Source organism: Sciurus vulgaris, assembly GCF_902686455.1.
Source record: "Sciurus vulgaris genome assembly, chromosome: 2".
NCBI lineage: Eukaryota > Metazoa > Chordata > Mammalia > Rodentia > Sciuridae > Sciurus > Sciurus vulgaris.
The window spans coordinates 111,653,495-111,674,384 of record NC_136462.1 but is presented as its reverse complement, the minus strand read 5'-3'; the positions used below and the strand labels follow the sequence as shown (position 1 = coordinate 111,674,384).

General features: G+C 39.6%; 1 protein-coding gene across 3 annotated transcripts in view; it reads right to left on the bottom strand.

The window, feature by feature from the left end:
* Positions 1–791: 791 nt before the first annotated feature.
* Positions 792–20,890, bottom strand: part of SNX1 (sorting nexin 1) — a 34,996-nt gene continuing 14,897 nt past the window's right edge. Inside the window, exons 3-15 of one of the 3 annotated variants that reach the window (XM_079130234.1) lie at positions 17,334–17,461; positions 16,695–16,761; positions 13,705–13,748; positions 10,704–10,845; positions 9,696–9,774; positions 9,189–9,264; positions 7,246–7,359; positions 6,938–7,031; positions 5,455–5,660; positions 2,927–3,070; positions 2,287–2,367; positions 1,807–1,895; positions 792–1,228 (exon numbers count right to left, since the gene is read on the bottom strand). In XM_079130234.1, coding sequence (XP_078986360.1) covers positions 1,845–1,895; positions 2,287–2,367; positions 2,927–3,070; positions 5,455–5,660; positions 6,938–7,031; positions 7,246–7,359; positions 9,189–9,264; positions 9,696–9,774; positions 10,704–10,845; positions 13,705–13,748; positions 16,695–16,761; positions 17,334–17,461 — 1,226 coding nt within the window. In that variant the 3' untranslated portion in view covers positions 792–1,228; positions 1,807–1,844. Of the gene's footprint in view, positions 1,229–1,806; positions 1,976–2,286; positions 2,368–2,926; positions 3,071–5,454; positions 5,661–6,937; positions 7,032–7,245; positions 7,360–9,188; positions 9,265–9,695; positions 9,775–10,703; positions 10,846–13,704; positions 13,749–16,694; positions 16,762–17,333; positions 17,462–20,890 lie in introns of those variants that run through there. The other 2 variants (XM_079130232.1, XM_079130233.1) reach the window with 2 other exon arrangements.

Sequence of the window (20,890 nt, the reverse complement as noted above, 5' to 3'; positions counted from 1 at the left end):
CTTCTGTGAATCTCAAAAAAGACTCAGGATTTTGGAAATGACCCCATCCAGAGGCAGAAGGTCTGGCTCTCTGTAGGGATAAAGCAGCAAGTCCTTATCATATCTTTACACCTTAACAAGAACAGTCTGTTGAGGATGTGGTGTTTTGCTTGCTTACTTATTTACTATGGCTTATTTCTGGTGCTGGGGATTGATTCAATCAGTGTCTTGTACATGAACTCTACCACTGAGCCACACCCCTCAGCCCCTAAGGACATGCTTTGATGGGTGGCTAGAACATAAAACTAGGTTCCAGAGGCAAGACTCAGAGAGTCTTGGGCAGCTTAGGGCAACAGTAGGAATAAGAGAAAGTTGACCTCCCTTCAAAATAAGTTTTTAAAATTCCTTCTCTAAAGAAACAGGAGTTAAGAAGTAGGCAGATTTGGACTGGGGCTGTAGCTCAGTGGCAGAGCACTTGCCTGGCATGAGTGAGGTACTGGGTTCGATCCATAGCACCACATAAAAATAAACAAAATAAAGGCATTCTGTCCATCTTCAACTGCCAAAAAAAAAAAAAAAAAAAAAAAAAAAAAGAAAAAAGAATTAGGCAGATTAATGCAGCCTCTGAACAGTACCTGAGGTAGGTAGAGAAAAAGAATCCTGTTCCACAGGGAAGGAGCAGCAAAAACTTGTGACCTTCTATACAGAGAAACTTTCTACACCTGGGCAGCTTCTTGGTTATGAGTAATTCAGACCTGCTTCCCAACTGCTCCCCGGACTAAAGCAAAAAGCACCACATTCTGAGTCATGTGACCGGATTTTAAAATATTTTATTACATAATCTTTTCATGGCACCATCAGGAGTAACAGAAAACGTTATTCCCAGTTCCTAAACCACATCCTGAAAAATATACATTTGTATTTATATATTTATAGCAATACTCCACCCCTATTCCATAATCCACCACCTATTGTAGGTCTTTTGCTTAAAGCAGGAAACTATTCTCTTAGGTAAGAAAATATATATGGAAGCTAAATGAAATACTGGTTAGAGTAACTGGGAACAGCTTGGTCATAGGGGCAGGGAGGAAGGGGCTAAGTCCAGCCTAGGAAAGATGCATCACTGGGGTCCATCAAGGGGAAGGAGAACGTATAAAAAGGCAGCGTCACACAGGTAGGCTCTGGTATCCTTGGTCCATTAGGAGATGGCCTTTGCCTCAGGAAGGAAGGCTTCCCAATACTTTGCCAGCTGCAAAGAAGTGGGGACAGTAAGCGAGTACCCCCATGTAGTAGCAGGGCCCGAGCTAGCCTGGGAGGGGAGCAAGTACCTCAGCCACCCCAAGGAAGGTGTGCATCTGCTGAGCAGATGCAGAAGCCACATTGCCCTCCCCTCCCTATATTAGCAGGAGTACCAGTTTCTGAGTTCCAAGTGTACGGGAATTCTCTCTAAAGACAATCTTGGTTTTGTCCTGAAAGGTGTACCCCTAGAGGCCACAGTTTCCCAGCTGTTAACTTCTCACAGCAAGGCCATTGTTCCACATGCTGATTGAGAAGGCAAGGTGGAGACACAGGGTGGCCACTCAAAGGATAAGGGCTGCCTTTACTGGGAGAGAAGATATAATTTCTCCTTAAAAACTAACCACAGACTTAGGACAGAGATGGATCATCCTGTTAGATGTTCCATGCTAGAGTAATTTTCAATTATTAACTATAGCAGGGTCCCCTCCCTCCAAGCAGGGCCTGCCCATTTTGCCACCCAAGGCCTAAGTGGGGAACTGACCCTTGAAGTGGGTAGTAGGGGACAAAGTTCATACATAACTTACATACCTGCTGCTGTGAATACAGGAGTGTCTCAAGGTACTTGATTACGTGGTTTTTGAAGTCCTTGGATTTCTCTTTCTATAGGAGACAGGAGTCTACACTAATCATCCAGACAGTTGCTCCTTCCCCTTTTGATGGGATGGTGGTGTTTTTGCTGATCAAGGCCAAACACAACCTCCAAAAGTAGAGCCAGCAGCTGGAGTAACTATAATTTCCAGCCAAATAGCCTCTGCTAATGCTCTGCAAAGCATTCTTGGAGGACAGAGGATGGGTAGGGGAGGAGTGAGAATGGGGGCCCAGAGGGTGCACAGCAGCTACAAACTGTTTTGTGTCTAATTGCTCTGATTTGGCAGTTAAGAGAGCTACCATGCTTCAGGAACAAGTGCACATATGTGCATGCACATGTACATACACATGAGCACACGAAGGCCTTGTCTGTTCATACGAACTGCATGCTAAGTTAGAAGTTAAGCTCTTCTATCTTACCTCAAACCGTATCACTTCTTTTCGGACCACTGTTGAGATCCTTTCAAAGTCCCTTTCATACTGAGTCACCCGAGACTCCCACTGTGAAGAAAAAGAAAGAAAAGATCATTTAATAGTACGGTATCATTATTAAGCCTTTACATTTGGTCAGAAATTCCACATGAGACCTCAACTGATCATTATGGTTTATGTCCCTCTAGGTAGGATTAGATACATAAGAGATTCAGCATATAAATCAATCCAGCAGAAGGCCACTTCAGGGGCTGCCGAAAAAGAGATGCCATGTGTTCCAGGCCAAGTCTGGTCTTTGAGAAAGCTCTGGTACTGCAGTAGCCTCTCATTTAGGTTCTTGCCAGCAGCCCCAAGAACCTCATTTAATTCTCACCAGGTCACCATTTCTGCATCACCTAAGCAGCCATGCCAGGATCCCTTGCTGAGACTCTGATTTGCCAAGTTTAGGTGGAGCGGGAAGAGAAAAGAGCCAGGCCTCAAAGAAGGCCTGCAAATCACTCTGAGGCTTACTTTAAACTCAATCAGCTTTCCTGCCTGCTGTGGGGTTCCAAGCATCTGGGTGGGATGGGACCAGGGCTCATTCAGAAGCCAGCAGAATACCCTGGCTGGGATACCTCAGGAAACTCACCTCTGTGATTTCATCCTTGGCCTGCTGTAGCTTGTCAGGCTTGTTGGCCCACAACAGCCGAGCCTCAGCTTCCCGCTTCTTCTGCAGCATGGCTTGAGCATCCTGCCAGCGCTGCCATGTCTTCATGCGCTGGTCGAAGGCAGCCTATGGAGGTGGGGGTTTGGGAGGAGCACAACCAGCTCTTCAGGAGCTCTGCTAGCTCTGCCTTGTGGAGAGGCTCTCCTAGCAGTTGTGCCAGGGAAGGACTGAGCAGGTTCTGCAGCCATGTTAGTGCCCAGCTGCAGTTTAATGTCTAGAAGCACAAGCCTGGGTAAGATCCTCTCCAAGCCTTCAATGGGGCAGTGCCATGCTGCTTCATGCTACTTCCAGGATTGGATGGCTGGGAGCACAGTAGGTGGCCTGATGCCAGTGACCAATACTATGACTTCCGAAATGCCTCCCTCAGAAAAAATCAGTCCATGAGACTACACGTTTTCCCTGATGCCAAAAGCTAAGAATACAGTGGCAGTGAAACACATGATCCAGTTTTCATTGAACTTATCATCTATTGGAAAAAGCCATCATTATATTATCAATCACAAATACATACAAGTATATGCAGAGTAGTAGGGAAACAAGCAGGGTATTTTAACATAAAGCTAGGGACCTAGCTTAGCCTTGGAGATATGTCAGGGAAATATAACCCAAGGAAGCAACCTTTCAACTGACACCCAAATGGCATACAGGGTTAGCTTAAGAATTCTTTAAATAAACACTTAAAACAGGACACACTGCTTATATCTCAACCACACACTCACCTTCTCTGGCTATCAATGCTGTCAAGAAGCTCCCCAAAGTCTACTTGCTGATTTTCCCTGTTTCTAATCCCTTGAACACAATCAGCATTTCCAGAGAAAGGCAGTTGTTGATTTAACTAAACTAACCCCACTCCACATTTGCTTTGAAGACCTCAAGAGGCAGCACAGATCAAAGTAACTAGAAAGGTCCATGCCTAGGGCCAGCCTCCCGGCCCTGTTCCATTAGTTCCCCTTCCCTACAAAAGTTACCTGTACATTTCCTAGGCTTCCTTAACATGGGCCTTTGCCAAAACTTGAACATTAGGGAGTGCAAACCCACCAAATTTACCTTCCTCAGCATAGTCACTGCTGACTGCCTGCAATTACTCAGATGATTTCACATCTAAGACTCAAACTAACAGTGGGCTAATAGTGGTCTAGTTCTAGGTTCAGGGAAGGGCAGGAAAAAAAAAAAACCCTCTGCTTATCTCTCCAGTCCCACAGAAGCATATGACATAAGGTGGGGACATGAAGGGCTTTGAGAAATGACCAATCAAGTTCTATACTCTAAGTCATACTTCCCCAGCCCTGGCCTGTGGAGCTCCAGGCTAGCTTTCTCTCTCTCCTGTACATACAAGCTCACCTTGCCCAAGGGTTATATCCAAATATTCTCCAGAGACCCCCAAACAATGCTCCTCTCAGAAAGCTTCCCCTAGACAGAAGTCTTCCTTAAGATGACTCCCAGTCTAAGTAGTCTGAAGAGTTCTAAGAATTCCATAGCAGGTTATTTTTCAAGCCTCTAATCACTCTGGAGTTAGCAGCAAACCAAAGAGCAAAGGGAAAGGACAATGAGCAGTCTCACAGCCTATATTAAGCAACCTACTGCGGAGGAAGTGAGAGCTTTGGGAGCATCTCAGTTCTTGACAGAACACAGAAGCTCCCTAGTGGGAGAAATGTTAGGGACAGGGAGTTGGGGGTGGCACCATTCCAACTCAGAGGCTCACACATCCTGATCCCAAGCTGAATCAAATTTATTGGATAGGCCTCTTCTGTTTCAGAGGCCTTATAAGAGCTAATACTACTGCCCAGTCAAGCTTCCTTAACTGCTCTGAGATGTCATAGGAAACCAGACTTCCCTGGTCACCAGGAGAAAAAGAGAGGTGTTTGACCTGAGGGGCAGGCTACAGTGTTGTTACCAGGGTGGTCAGCACAGCACAGGGGAGGCTCTGGTGACACGCTCTCAGACCCCTGGCCATACTCCTCCATGCAACGCCAAGCCAGTTCTGTGTAGTTACCTGACTGCCCACATTGGAGGGACAAGTGGAAGCCAGCAAGAGCTCTTATCAGGGCAAAGCCACCGCTTGCTGTTAAGGAGGCAAAGACCAAAGGACTGAAGAAGTCAGTGCTCTAGGGAGCCAAGATCATAGGTCTATAATAAGCCTGGCTTGAAAGAAAGAGCACAGAGGACACTGTCCTTCAACAATGGGGTGGGGGGCTATTTGGAAATTCAGGAGTTGTCTTTTCTCCAAATGCATCTAGGAAATTGACTATGGGTCTCATAATAACTCAATCATATTTGACCAACAATTAAACAGATTGCTTAGTTGGGTGGATACCTTCTCTTTTAAGAGTAGAAAAAGTTACACCTATTTATAAGCTATAATGAGATCAAACTTTCTTGGAATAAGAAAGAGCAAGAAAAGACAAATTCAATAAAGGGGAGGAGAAAGAGAAAAAGAAACAGAAGCTTACCCGGACTATGGCCAGGAGGCGAATGTAGTCACTCAGGAGCTCAGCAAGGAGGAAGAAGTCATTGTTGGCCTGTTCCTGATGAAGCTGCTCAATTTTTTCTTCCACCTCAGCCAGCTGGGACAGTGCCCGTGACAATGCTGTGTTGTCCTCAGAGCTCCCAAGCATGGCTAGACTCTTTGCAAACTGGGCTGTGTGCAGTGCTAGCTCTGAAAGGAGGAAAAGACAGCAAAGGCCCCTCTGATCTCACAAGAAAAAGGGAGAAGTCAGCTGACCTTGCATGACATGTCTTAGCAATTATTGTCCTTGTATATCCAGCAGGGATATAGAGGGCTCTATAATGCAGTTATCTGTAATACACTCAACCATATTCAAAAAGTGAAGGTAAAGTGGAATGGTCACAGGAGGAGGAAGGAGAGGCATCTGCTAACATATATTTTACCAGATGGGCCTATCTGAAGGAAGCAGCTTCAATATTCCTGGAGAACACCAAGGGGCAGATAATAAAAATGGGCCAAAGGAATAATGCTTTTGGTTTATATTTTGATTTTGATACTAGAGATTGAACCCAGGGTCATTTAACCACTCAGTCACATCACCAGCCCTTTTTATTTTTTTTATTTTGAGATGGGGTCTTGTTAAGTTCCTGAGGCTGGCCTTGGACTTGCGATCCTCCTGCCTCAGCCTCCCGAGCTTCTGGGATTACAGGTGTGTGCCACTGTGCCCAGTGAATTATACTTATTTTTATGTTAGAGCTCATGCACTATAACCTGTCTACATGAAAGAGACATACACTATGTAGTTTTACATGCTCTACGGCAGGGCAAATTTTCTCTGTAAAGGATCATACAGCAAATATTTTAAGCTTTGCAGGCCACACATGGTATTGCTACATGTTCTTTTCTCTCCTCCAACCTCCCTTTAAATATTCCTGCTCATGGCAATAGGCCCCAGGGCTAGGTCATCATTTACCAATTCTTACACTAGCCTCACATTAGTGGTCTGTCTTTTAGATTTCTAATTATCAATATGTTTAAGGCAGAGAGGGAAAGCTTTCCAAATTTGGGAAATTTTACTAGCTCTTAAGCAACTCCAAAGAAAGAAAGATGAAAAGGGTTAGGAGACATATATGGTTTCCCTGCATTTACACATTGCTGGTACAATGATGTAGCTAAAGCATGTATGATTTTTTCTTGGATGTAAACTCAAATCATTTTAACAAAAGCCCTCATCCCAGGTCAATATGTATCTGGGACAGCTTCTTTACATCTCAACCAGATAGAAAGTGCAATGTCCACAGTGGCTGAGTCATGTTTCCTGCCAGGAGATGTAGGGCTTATCTTTTTGATCAGAACATCAAGGACCAGGTGGGCTGAGAATTTCAATTTAGATGCCTGACAGGCTTGGGAACAGCATATGCCCTCCCAATCTCTAGCTCACTGGAGACAATTTCCCCCAGGTCCAAGTGCATTTCAGAGGTGGTTACCTTTTCTGTGGTTGACTAGAGTTTCTACCACAGCATGTAGTTTCCTTAGGCGCTGTTCCTCACACTCTACCTCCTGGAGCTTCTCTTCAAACCACTGAAACACAAGGCCAGAGAGTCAACAGAGGTTACTTGTATAGGTGCAGAGCAGTCTTTCCTTAGCAATTTTTTTTTTTTAAGGAACTAAATCCTTTTAAAGTTGTTTTTTAATTGAGAAAAAGTTTCTAATCTCAGAAATTTCAGCAATCCTCAGGGCTTCTGACCAATAAATCTGAGGGGTAGAGGGAGCTGAGAGGTACAAGGCTACTCACAATGTCTGATTCATTCATCTTGATGGTCATTTTGCTGACTGCATCTGTGGCTTTGTTGAACATCTTGAGGAGACCAGCACCGCTCAATGTCTGAGTACCAACAGCCCGTGGCAGCTACAAGACCAAGAAGGCGGGGATGGCAAGTTATCTGCTGCCCCTATTTTAGGTTCAGAAGAATTAGTATCCATCAGATGGCATGCCCAAAACTTGCCAAACAAATTATTTGAACTGTAAATTGTTGTTGTATTCTAAGGCAGTTACATCAATCTAAAACTAATATATACAAAAGAAAATCAAAGAACCATGTTAAAAACAATCAGTAAAGTTTTCAAATTTTGATATTATTCACAGAAAGAAAGTAGACTGGGGGTAATGTGACCAGGTGACCCCATATATGATACTTCTGTGCCTACTCAGGTATGAATTGCTTAAATGCCAAGTATACATTTGTTTAGTCAAAAGTTCCTTTGGGGGCTGGGGTTGTGGCTCAGTGGTAGAGCACTTGCCTAGCACTTGTGAGGCACTGGGTTTGAACCACATAAAAAAATAAAGTTATAAAAAAAAGTTCCTTTGGATTAGCATATGCTGCACACAAACCAGAATTTGAAATTATATTGTGATTTAAGTTTTCTTCATTAAACAAATGTCCAATAATAGGAACATTACTTATTCATATTGAGGCTACTTTTACATAGTAGATTATGCTAAAAAAGTTAGATTTTAATGCTTAGTATTTTATGGCAGTAGGTCTCAATTTGGGATCATTTTGCCCACCAAGGGGACATGTGGCAATGTCTGGTTGTTACAGCTTGGGAGGCTACTGGTATCTAGTGGGTAGTGGTCAGAGATAGTGCTAAAACATCCTGAAAAATATAGGACAGTCCCAACAAGAATTATCCAGCCCAAAGTGTCCACAATGCTGCCATAGACAAACCCTGTTCTAGGGGTATGAGGTAAGGATGAGGCAGTGAAAAGGAAATATGGATTTAAGAATACCCAGGGGCAGACTAAAAAGATTTATAGCATCTGACTGAGAATTTTTCATTAAGAAATTCATTTTGGAGGAAAAAAAATTCAATACATTTGGTACCATTTTCTTCACTAGAGTAACATATTCTATATGCAAATTAAAGAAAAATGTAAAAGTTAAAAACAAAATATAGTCTTATCCTGTCACTTCTAGTTTTCTCAGATAAAACACCTTTTTTTGTTTGTTTGTTTTTTGTGGTGCTGGGGATTAAACCCAGGGCCTTGTGTATGTGAGGCAAGCACTTTACCAAGTGAGCTACATCCCCAGCCCCAAAAATACTTTTATTCTAGAGCTTCTTCTGATCCTTAATGACTTGAGTTTCTACAGCTATATTTATATGCTGTTTCATGTTTCACTTTTTGTAACTCTTTTAAAATATGCTTCCATATACTAGTATTTCTGTATACTCTGTTTATGAAAAGAATAAAGTATTGGTTATATTGATATATTTGATTCTTCAGCTATTGCAAATTGTGTTGTCTCTAGTTTTTTACAATCATGAATAGCCTAGGCATAGCCTGTAAAAAAAAGACTGTCCACTTGAGTCCACACTTTTGCTACATGTCAATTCTATGGTTTTTGTTAAATGGTTTTTAACCAATGTTCCTCAGCTCCTGGAACAAATACACATTCAATTGAGCCAACAAGTAATCTATGAAAGACATGCCAAGGACCTGCCAAATAGATCTCTGTGTTAATTCAGTGGATAAAATTAGGCTGCCAATTGACCTCTATAACCAAATTGCTTTTATTTCAAAAGCTAAAAGATACTTGTAACTCTTGGGGGCTCACATAAAACTAGGATGTAGTCTCATAATAGTTATGTTAAGTGCTCAAATATTTGGTGAATGATTAGTTTCACTTCACAAGAGGTAGATATAAATTATGAAATTCAGTTTCAGACAATACTGACCTCTTCTTTTTCCAAAAACTCCCTGACATCAGGGTCCTGTAACATGGTAGGATGATTCACAACCCTCTGAAGGTACCTAAAGGGTAAAGAGTTATCATCTGGTTAGATGATCTGACCTCAGAAAGTTTTGGGTAATGCACTGCTGGCAGAGGCACTGTATCTTTCACTACTTAAAATATCTGTCCTCAGAGAAGGTACTCAAACAGGACTCTAAGTATTCAATTTCATGTTCTTCCCATTTACAAAAAGGGATAGTAAAAGAAAGAGATCTAAGAACCATTCATATTTGATTGTTGAAGAAGGTGAATATGATTGTGCATCAGGATGGAGACAGAAAGGAAGATGGTTTACGCCTAAGATGGGAAGATAAGGGATTTAGAAAAAGGAATAATATGGAGGTGTGACTCTTTAATTCAATCTGTTTTCATGGCTACTAACTCATAATTCTCAATTTCAACATCTTAATTGTTCTCAAGTTATTCAGAAATGTGGTTGTATGGCACCTACCTTTCTAGAGCAGCCCTCCGTTTTTCAAGAAATTCTGCTGAGGAAGAATCTTCCTTCCCAACTTTCACTTTTGTCATTCCTAGAATGGAATTTAAGAAGCAAAATAACCAGAAATCATGAAAAGAATAAATCTATTTTATTTTATAAGTACTGGGGAATGAACCCAGGGAGACCTCTGTCAGTGAGCTACACCCCAACTCTTTTCATTTTTATTCTGAAACAGGGCCTAAGTTGCCAACGTTGGCCTCAAACTTGCAGTCCTTCTGCCTCAGCTTCTCAAGTCATTGGGATCATAGGGCATGCCCCACTGATCCTGACTGGATAAATGTATTTTAAAAAGTCACAAGGAGGAAAGGCCCCAAGGATAGCACTAAAAAACAACCTAAGGCCACTTCTGTGTCATGAGCAGGCAAGAACAAAAGGTTCTTTACATCAGAGTTACTTTTTTTAAACTAGTTTCCAGGGCTATGGATGTGGCTTAGTGGTAGAGCACCTGCCTAATATGTGTGAGGCACTGGGTTTGATCCTCAACATCACAAAAAAATAAATAAATAAAATAAAGGTATTGTGTCCATCTACAACTAAAAAAAAAAAAAAATTAAAAAGATATTAAAAAAATTAAACTAGTTTCTAGTGTTAAAGATTCTAAACTCTGGAACTTGTAGTGCACGCTTTCTTAAAAAAAAGGGCATAGGACTGAATATAAATTAACAGTCAATTGGTGGTAATGAAAAGGTTCCTCCCTGACCCCAAAACCAACTTAGTACATTTCAATCTATAGGGAACAGCAGTATTTAAGACTCCTGAATAACAACACAAGACATGAACAGGTTAAAGGCTAAAACCAAAGCACCCTACTGTACCCAAGGAAAGAGAACAGTCAAAATATGCTATTTCTCTAGGCCTCAAGTGTTCTACATCATTAACAGAAGTAGTCATATACTACATAGTAAATTCATTATAGAAAAAATATAAAGGAAAAACCCAAAAGAAAGACCTCGGCCTTACCTATTAGACTCTTCTCAGGTGGAGGAGGGACAATGAAACCATTCTGAGAGTGTTTCTCTGAAAGCTTCTCATAAAGACCCAGAAAGTCACTAAATCTTCTTTTCACTGCAAACTGTTTACTTCTGAACATTGGTAGGCTGGTCTGGGGTACAGAAAAAACACAAGGTGATTTTATTCCAAACACAGGATGAATGAGTATGTTGAGAGCCATCCAGCTGACATCAAAGGACTCCCATTTCCCAGATCCTTGCCCTTTAGCCACCTAGCAAATACCTTTCTCCCCGGCAGAGGCAATCTTGTTTGAGCTGTTTGGCAGTCTGGGAGCCTAATAAGGAGCCCAGCTTAGAATAATGATTTTAAATGCAAAAAATAAAATATATAGGATTATAAAGGCAACCAACTAAATTCAAATATAGTTTCATTCCTAAAATCGGAATACTTGCTCTAAAGAAATAAATGTTGAATTCTAGTTTAAAGCTAGAATTCTACTCTCCCCAATACCCAGTTCATCCTTTACTGGTCTTCAATAATCAATTTATCCCTTATTGGCTTCTATAAAGATATTAGCTGCTGGAATTAAATTAAAGCAGACAAACTTTAAAATATAAGACCAATGAAAGAGTGCTTCTAAGAGGGGCAGGGAGGAATCAGAAGATATGTATAAGCTGCAGCCACTGACCTCTCTAGTGTCACGGGTTCTATAGAGCTCACAGGAGACAGGTCAAAAGCAGTAAAAAGACAATAAAAAGGAGACTGAGAGTAAAAAAAGGACTAACCAGTGAGATAAGTTTAATAAGGATGGCCTACCAATTGCTGGCAAGGAAGCGAATCAATGGGAGCTTTTATACACTGCTAAAAGAAGTATAAACTGGTATTTTTTTTTTTCTTTTCTTTCTTTTTTCTTTTTTTTTTTCCAAATTAGGAGTTAAAAAATGTAAAAAAAGTTTTTTTTTTTTGTAAAAAAAGTTTTTTAAATTGAACTTCAAAAAGTTTGTATTCCCTGAATTCAACATTTGCAGAACCCGTGACAAAGGGAAATTATTCCTAGTTACGTACCCTAGAGAAACTCCATGGATATGCTAGAGACATGCAAAAAAGTGCTGAGTTCATAGAAACAAAAACTAGAAACATGTTTCATGACAGGAAAAGATATTCTATGGTATGTCCACACAGTGGACTAACTAACTACAGCTATGCTCTATAAGAATGGGTGTGAGAAACAATGCTAAGTTTAAAAGTACTATTTTCAGTATGATATATGTATTTTCAATGCTGGGGATTGAACCCAGAGCCTCACGCATGCTATGTGAGCATTCTACCACTAAGATACACCCCCAGCCCTTTTTATTTTTTATTTTAAGACAAGGTTGGCCTTGACCTTGAAATTTCCTATTTTAGCCCTCTGAGTAGCTGGCACATGTACAGCACATGGCATGATAGCATTTTTTTTTTTTTTTGGTGCTGGGGATTTGAACCCAGGGCCTTGTATTTTCGAGGCAAGCACTCTACCAACTGAGTTATATCCCCAGCCCATGACAGCATTTTTATGAAACTCAAAATCAAAGCAAAACAGTACATTATTCAGAGATACATATATAAAGATTCTACTTGTTTATTTATTTAATGTAGCAGGGATTGAACCCAGGGGTGCTTATCACTGAACCACATCCCTAGTCCTTTTTATTTTATTATTTTGAGACAGGGTCTCAGTAAGTTGCTGAGAGCCTTGCTAAGTTGCTGAAGCTGGCTTAAACTTGTGATCCTCCTCCCTCAGCCTCCCAAGCTGCTCGATTACAGTTGTGCATCAATGTACCTGGCTATAAAGATTTTTTTATAAAGGAAATGAGAACTCAGGAGAGTGTCACCACTAAGGTATGAAGAAGAGACATGGCAGGGAGAAACATGAAGATACAGTTAATGGTACTCCTCTTAAAAACTGGTTATAGGTTCTGGGCCTCATTTTGCTTTATAACTTGCATATAACATTATATAAGTCTCATTTTTGTTTTTTTTTTTTTTTTGAGACAGGGTGGTCTCAAACTCCCTGATCAAGTAATACTCCTACTTCAACCTCTTGCCAGTCGTGGATTATTGACATGCACCACCATGCCCAGATTGTTCGAAGTTTTGTATGCATTAAAATTATATTAAATCTGCCATTCCAGGATCTGCTGCAAAAATACATATGTATATTAAAAAATAAGACCAGACTTGAGGGGAAAATGTAAAGGTATTAAAAGAAGCTCTCTCTATAAAACCTGAGAAGAGCTGAGGTCTTTATTTGGTACTGGGGATTGAACCCAGGAATGCTTTACCACTGAGTGACATCCCCAGCCCTTTTTAATTTTTTATTTTGACACAGGGCCTTGCTTAGTTGATGAGGACCTTGAACTTCCAATCCTCCTGCCTCACTCTCCCCAGTCTCTGGGATTATAGGGATATGCCACTGCACTGGGCTGAGCTGATGTTTTTTATTTATTTTTATTTATTTATTTATTTATTTTTTTGCAGTACCAGGGACTGAACCCACATACTAAGCTAACACTACCACTGAATTATACTCCAGTCCCCCCTTTTTAAAATTATTCTGAGACAGAGTCTCACTAAGTTGCCCGAGTGGCCTCCAACTTGGGATCCTTCTACCTCACCCCTCCAAGAAGCTGTGATTACAGACAAGTGCCACTATACCTGGTTGACCTCAGAATTTCTAAACAGGTAAATTAGCCTTGGTTTGGGGCAGTCCACACCACACACTTCCTAAAGGGAAGGGGCTAAATCAGATAGATACACAGCACATCTTAATAAAATTTACAGTTTCACTCTGGAAGAATAATGGAAAGGCTCAGTGTGGAGTACTCAGATAAGATCACCTTAGTATGTAAGGGGAATTCTAAACATGAAGGGAAAATGTTGGCAAAGAAATCAAAAGATACCCAGAAATAATGTGAATGATGATCTTGGTATGAGTGGTGTGGTAATAAGCGGGGTCACTGGGACTCACCTGTGTTGTAACTTTGTAGGCCACATAGGCATTCATACCATCCCCTGTGGAAGAACAGGAAAGCAGGAAAAGATTATTCTTTAAATCAAAGTAGTGTAAATCCAGTAACATTTAACCAGGAATCATAAGCCACAGGAACCCTACATAAAAAGGATTTGTTTTGACTCCAAGCTTTACATGCAATCCTAGAATCCAGTTCCTAATTTGCTTCAGGGCCTCTGTGGCACATATAATGTCCCCCGCCCCCCCACGGATGCTGGCTACACCCCAGTCTGAGTTAGACGAGAGAGTCAGCCCCCTGTTCCAAAGCCAGGCTCCATTTATACCCTCTACAAAGCAGCACTGGATACTGACAATCCATCAGTTGTTACCATGCCAATATTTGGGCTGGTTACACACATCTGTCCAAAACCAAACAATTCCCTTGCTGTATAAAGCAGGAGGAGAAGGAAGCAACTGATGTAAAAGGAAACAAGTAGTTCTACCCTAGGCTAGCTCTGGGCTTGGTTTGCTCTTTCAGAAATATCAGCATGGCCCCCTCCACTGGAGCTGGGGGACACTGACCCTCTCTGATCTAGCATGCTCACCCAGAGCAAAGGGCCTGGCAGGAAGACACTTGGGCTGCCTGATGTCACACAAATCTCTCTTTCCTGAGGAATTATTTTTATGAAAAAGCCTTTGACTGTTAAATAATCTGGGATTCAAGCAACTGTTTTTCTCTGTTGTAGTGTCCTGACCTAGACCACTTAGGGAGATAAAGGCATCATTGACTCCTTAAGCACTCAAAGGACATACACTGGAATCCACAGAGTCACAGCTCCAGTGCTGCACCATGGTATTTTGGGTTGATTTTGTCCCCTTTCTCCCTTGCCCTGGATTCCTCCCCACATCAAACAGGAAAGCCTAGGTTAACAATCAGTAGTTGCTTAAGCTCCTGAATTAATTCTGGGAGAGGGGTCAGGGGAAGAAGGGGCAGTAATGGATCAGCAAGGTCACATACAACAACTTGGTTTCAAAAAGATGGCTGGAAATGCTTGCTGTTTTAAATATACAAAGAAGCTGGAGATTATACAGGAATAGAGGGCATGCCTGTTCTACCTTCTCAACACCTAACAAATGAGTATGTATATACAACAGCAATTAAGCTAATTTAAGCTGAGCTTTAGAAATTATTTTATGCTGATTACCACACCTTTAGTTCTCTTCTAAACCATTTGTACTACATTGCCTAATATTACTTAGTATATTTACCACTGGAAAGAAAAAAGCTAAATTTACTTCATAGAAATAGTATTCAAAATTTCATTCACTGTTGAAGTAGTCATGTTTAAATGTACAAAAGACCAGTTTCATAATTTAGTGCCAGCATGATCTTCAGACACTGCCTGTATGTTGGCTGCTTTTAATAAGGCAATGTGTGTGAAAAAAGACATACTGTTTACATATGGACGGAATACATAAGATCTGGAAATGGAAATAATAAAAGAGTCTGAAAATTTATATACATTTCCTAAATAATTTCCAAGAGGTGAAGATAGCCTATATAAATTACCAAATTATAGAAAGAGTATCCCGGTGAAAGCAGGATTCTAATTTATAAAGATGTGTTCAGGACTAAGAAGCACATATTGAATAAATAGCGCACACATAAGGCCCTAGTCTGGGGTTGGGCTCAATGGTACAGCCCTTGCCTAGCACGTGTTGAGACACTGGTTTGATCCTCAGCACCACATAAAAATAAACAAATAAAATAAAGGTATTGTGTCCATCTACAACTAAAAATTAAAAAAAAAAAAAAATCAGGCCCTGAATATGAAAATGTCTTAATGAGCTGGTTTCTTGGCATCAGCATGACTAAGAATCACAGTCAAGGGGATGAAAGCTTATCACCAAGAGTGATTTGTGTTCAAATAAATCTAATCCATAGGACATTGAAATTATCCTACTGTGGGGTAAATTATGCCCCTCCAAAAAGATATGTTGAATGTCTGAGGTACTAAGGTACCTCAGAATGTGACCGTATTTGGAAACATGGTCTTTAAAGATATAATCAAGTTAAAATGAGGACATCAGGGTGGGTTCTACTCCAACGTAACTGGTGTTCTTAAAAATAGGGAAAGTCAGACAAAGACCTAGATATGCACCAAAGGGAGATGATGTGGAAACACTTAGGAAAAATGCCATATGACAATGAAGGCAGACATTGAAATAATACATCTATAAGCCAAGGAACACCAGAGGCTATAAGGATCTAAGAGAGAGGCATGGAATTAGACTTTAAAAATTTCTGTTCCTAGTTCTAAGAAACTGTTACATTTGTGTTCTTAACCATATGAACATCACCTTTGTTTAGAAGGACAAAGTTCTGAAATAGCCTTTTCTGTAAGGGACTACACTTGGAACAAGGAAAAGTCAAGGTCTACTGTTTACTGCTAATAATTTTCACAAACCTGGGAGAGGGGAAGATTATCTTAAAATCCAAGCCTGGCCAAAGTTAAGTATTATATTTTTGAAAATCTAACTTCAATTTGATCATGCTTCAACTTGGGTCCCCTAGTCTTCCATCTATGAGAAGAGGATGCCAACTTCCCCATCTCATTTAGAATATCAATAGTGCATGACAAATGTTATATAGCAAAAGTTTCAAAGTTCTTGAGGAATTTTTTTTATTTTACTTTTTAAAAATAAATTTGAATGCTTCATGAATTTGCATGTCATCCTTGCACAGGGGCCCGGCTAATCTTCTCTGTATCTTTCCAATTTTAGTATATGTGCTACCAAAGTGAGTACCCATATCCCAGAATTTTAACATATTTTAAGGTGCTTAAATGGAATTTATGATCTAAAATGGGAGTAAAGGGCTGGGGCTGTAGCTCAGTGGCAGAGTGCTTGCCTACCATGTATGAGGCACTAGGTTCGATCCTAAGCACCACATAAAAATAAATAAATAAAAGAAACCTAATATCACAAGAAGTCCCAAGGACACTCACCTATCTTCTCAGGATCAGTAATACCAACTGTCAAATCAAAGTGATCCTCCTGTTCTTCTTCCTCTAGCTTTTTAAAGAAAAAATAAGTCATGAAAATTGATACAAAAAGTTTATTAATTTTATCCATTAATAAACATTGATACAAAAAGTTTATTAATTTTATCCATAGTAATATATCTGTAACTTTATAGTCACATAACAGAATCAAGATATAACCTTCTATATATCAGTGTCCAGCTCTGTCCATTTCCAATAATTTCAATTAACCAATGCCCACAATTTCAAGTTGGGAGCCAGTTCACAGGTCTTTGTTACATCTATCCCCTTGAAACCTCATTTTGATGACAATGAATAATTACTAGATTTTGGAAGACTTAGACTTTCAGGCTAAGGAGGGAGTGGAGAGAGACTACATTCCTGAATATAGAAACTTCAGACACCATCATTAGTGCTATCCTCTGGATAACAGACTGTTTAAGAAAGGGTTCTTTACAGGATTCTAGCTGTCTATTAACCACAGAAGGTCTCCTTCACGAATCATAAATATGTTCTCAAGGTTGATACTCAACTGAACTTTAAATTGGTGACACACAGTCCTAAATATCCAAAAGCATCCAGATCAATAGCACAGATTCTCACCTCCTCATAGCTTGGCTGGGACTTAGAAGAATTTGTGGCTTCCTGTGGAGGAAGAGAAATGAGTGTTTTGGCTGGTAACTTCTTCTGATTATTTTGTGTGCTGTCCAGTGATAGCTCCACTGTGGCATCTGAAAACAGTTGATATTTTTAAATGAAGGTCAATAATGGGTCTTTGAAGGCTGAACTTCAGTTCTACAGGCTGAGACTCATGCGAACAACAGCAAGTACTATTAAGTAAATACTTGGAGGCTCTCAGATTAAGAGAGCAAGAATCACAATTTTTACATGGATAAAAGGGAAAGAACATGAGGGAAAGTGTTCTTTTAGCACAGGCTTATGAGTAGAGCAATCTCTCCTTTTTCTTTCCAACCACAACTGCTTGGTCACCCTCTCCCTCTAGAATTTAGGCAAGAACTAGGAATCAAGCCAGGTGGTAGCACATGCCTATAATTCCAGCTACTTGGGAGGTTGAGGTGGAAAGATCAAAAGTTCCAGGCCAGCTGGTCAAACTTAAAAAGATCCTGTTTCAAAATACAATTTTAAAAAAGGCCTGGGATATAGCTCAGTAGCAGAGCATTTGCCTAGCATATATGAAGCCCTGAGTTCAATCCCTAATACTGCAACGAACAAACAAAAATGGATCAAGCAAAAAGATTCCACAGTCAAAATAAGGGTACCAATTAATTTTACTCTTGCAGGTATTCCTTTAGAATCTGACATCAAACCTATTTATCCTTGTTGTAACTGTTTGTAAAAGGACAATGTTTGGTTACTTGCTTTACAAATCAATGTGTAAGAAGAAGAGGCAAGCATACTGACAAAAAAATAACATCAAAGGAGAGTCAGGAAAAATGTAAGCCAGAAAAATCAGACTCACAATACAAACACACAGGGCTGGGGTTGTGAGTCAGTTGTAAAGCACTTGCCTCATACACATGAGGCACTGGGTTCGATCCTCAGCACCACATAAAAATAATAAATAAAATAAAGGTACTGTGTTCGTCTACAACAACAACGGCAACAAAAAGATACAAACACAGTTATTAATACACAGGAAAGGGCAGTTTGCCATACCTGAGGACAATCATTGTTAATTTAGCACATTTAAGAATTGTTCAAAATTATAGTTTAGTTATGCTTATAAAGACTGAATCATATTTAAACATGTTATCCAAATAGGAAAAAATTATATCTGCAATACCTGAAAATCTTTCAGATCTAAGTAGTGCTTAAGAGCTACTTTTGTCTATCTGGGGAAAACTCAGTTGAGTGGAACTACTTACTCTCTAAATGTTCCAGAGAGGGAACTTTTAAAATAACATTATGTACCATTTTTAGGCATTAAGAGTTCTTATGCAAATAAAAAGGATGTACTTTCAACTTGGAGCAATGAAGCTAGACGTTCTAAACCTAACCAGTTCAATTTTTTTTTCTTTTTAAGTAAAGAGAAACATAAATATCCATTCAGGTTTGGTCTGATCAGTAGGTGTTAGTCTGTCTTAGGAACTTCAAAGAAAGCTATTTCTTTTTCTTTTTTAGATTTTCATTTGAAAAACAGAAATGGGGCCCAGAAGTCATAATCAAGTTCTAGGTCAGTGTGCTAATCATTAAATGTGAATTATGTCTGCAAAGTTGCTACACTGTTAGAAATAGTGTCAGTTTTAGATGTAATGTAAACTGGTGTCTGTTTTAGATGTAATGGATGTCAAAAAGGCAGGGAAGGCCGAAGACCAAATTAAATGGTTCAAGTCCAAGAATCGAAAAGAAAATGGTACCATTTTTAGAACCAAATTCTAAAGAAGAAGGAAAATAATGACTTTAGGAGAAAGTCCTATCAGGAAAGCAAAAACAGTGGTAATATAATTCCACCAGAAATAGGAGTACAAAACAGAAAAAAGTATTCATAATGAACATGGTAGGTTGTTAGGAGTCTGAAACAAACAGCCAGCTGAAGTATGTGTAGGATATTTCCATCATGCAGGTTCCACAGAAATAATATATGTGTTTGTTTGGAAATGAAATAGGAAGTACTACTGCTAATTCAAAATGTTTGACTTTCATGTTAGTAAAAGAATTTTGAAAAGGTGTATCTTTTCTATTAAAATTCATATAACAAAGATGCTCAAACTTACATTAAAATACGCTTTTTTTCTTTGAACTCCTGATAAAAGCAATGGAAAAAGCCTTTGGGCTCCATCAGATATTCTGGTCATCACCAGACTAATGATGCAGAAAATAAAATTGAAACCTTTAAATTTCTATAGTTAATATGGTGGTGGTGCATGCCTATAATCCCACCTACTTGGGAGATGGAGACATTGAAAGGTCGAGGCCAACCTTGGCAACTGAGCAAGACCCTATCTCAAAATAAAAAGGGCTGGGGATGTAGCACAGTGGTAGAGCACCCCTAGGTTCATTCCAGTACCACAAAAATAAAATAAATAAGTAAATAAAACATGTGAGAAGCTATTCAAGTCCTAAACTAAATGTCTCATTATAGACATTCCTTTTTAGAAATATCTTATGTTCCTTTCTTAGTACTGAGACATACTAGTTGCTTATGAAACTGGAAGGGGAATAAAGTAAATCAGAATCATTATCACTGATAAATATGTCCTTAATAAAGATCTCCAGTACGTACAAAAGCCCAGGCATGAGAGTAAGTCTGTTATACACATGTTAAGTTTTCTCAAAGATAGAAAATTTACCTTTTAAATCTATCCTATAATGGAAAGAACTCATTTTCACGTTTATAATTTCTCCTGCAGAAATTTTATCCAAAAAATAATTGCTATCAAATCAATAGTGTGCACTTCAAGTTTCAGGGATAAAAGAAGTGGAAAATCTTCTAAATCTTTATATTCCTTCTAATCTCTTCTTCCCTCTCATGTCTTTTTAAAATTTCCTACCAGAGTTCTAATGTGAGAGTCCTCCCAAGATCTTGCCCTTTATCCTCTTGTGTCTCCCCTTGCTCTCCATTCTCTCCTTTGAGACTTTTATTCACATGGCAATATTGACTACCACCTCAAGGAAGAAGATTCCCACATTTCCAGTTCTTTTCTCTTTACCAGGTAAAGTACCACAGTAAAATCACTTCCCGGGTATTTCTCTTCGCATCCCAATTTAAAATACCAAAAACCCCAAACTAACTTTTCTCCTAAAGTCATTATTTTCCTTCTTCTTTAGAATTTGGTTCTTAAAATGGTACCATTTTCTTTTCGATTCTTGGACTTGAACCATTTAATTTGGTCTTCAGTCTTCCCTGCTTTTTTGACATCCATTACATCTAAAACTGACACCAGATTTGTTTTCCTTTTGAAAAATTTCATCTTTCCCTGATTACTTCTATCATCTATGTTTGGTCTTTGTCATTTCAGTCTTGAACTGATCTGTGACTGTCTTCTAAAAAGCTTCCTGTTTTTGTCTGCTGCAACTCATTTTATATAATAATTTCTCTACATCAGTTTTTCTAAAACATTACTTTGCCCATACACATCTGTTACCCCAAACTGCCAAAGGCTTTTAATTGTCATTAGGATGAAAATTCAAACCCAAAT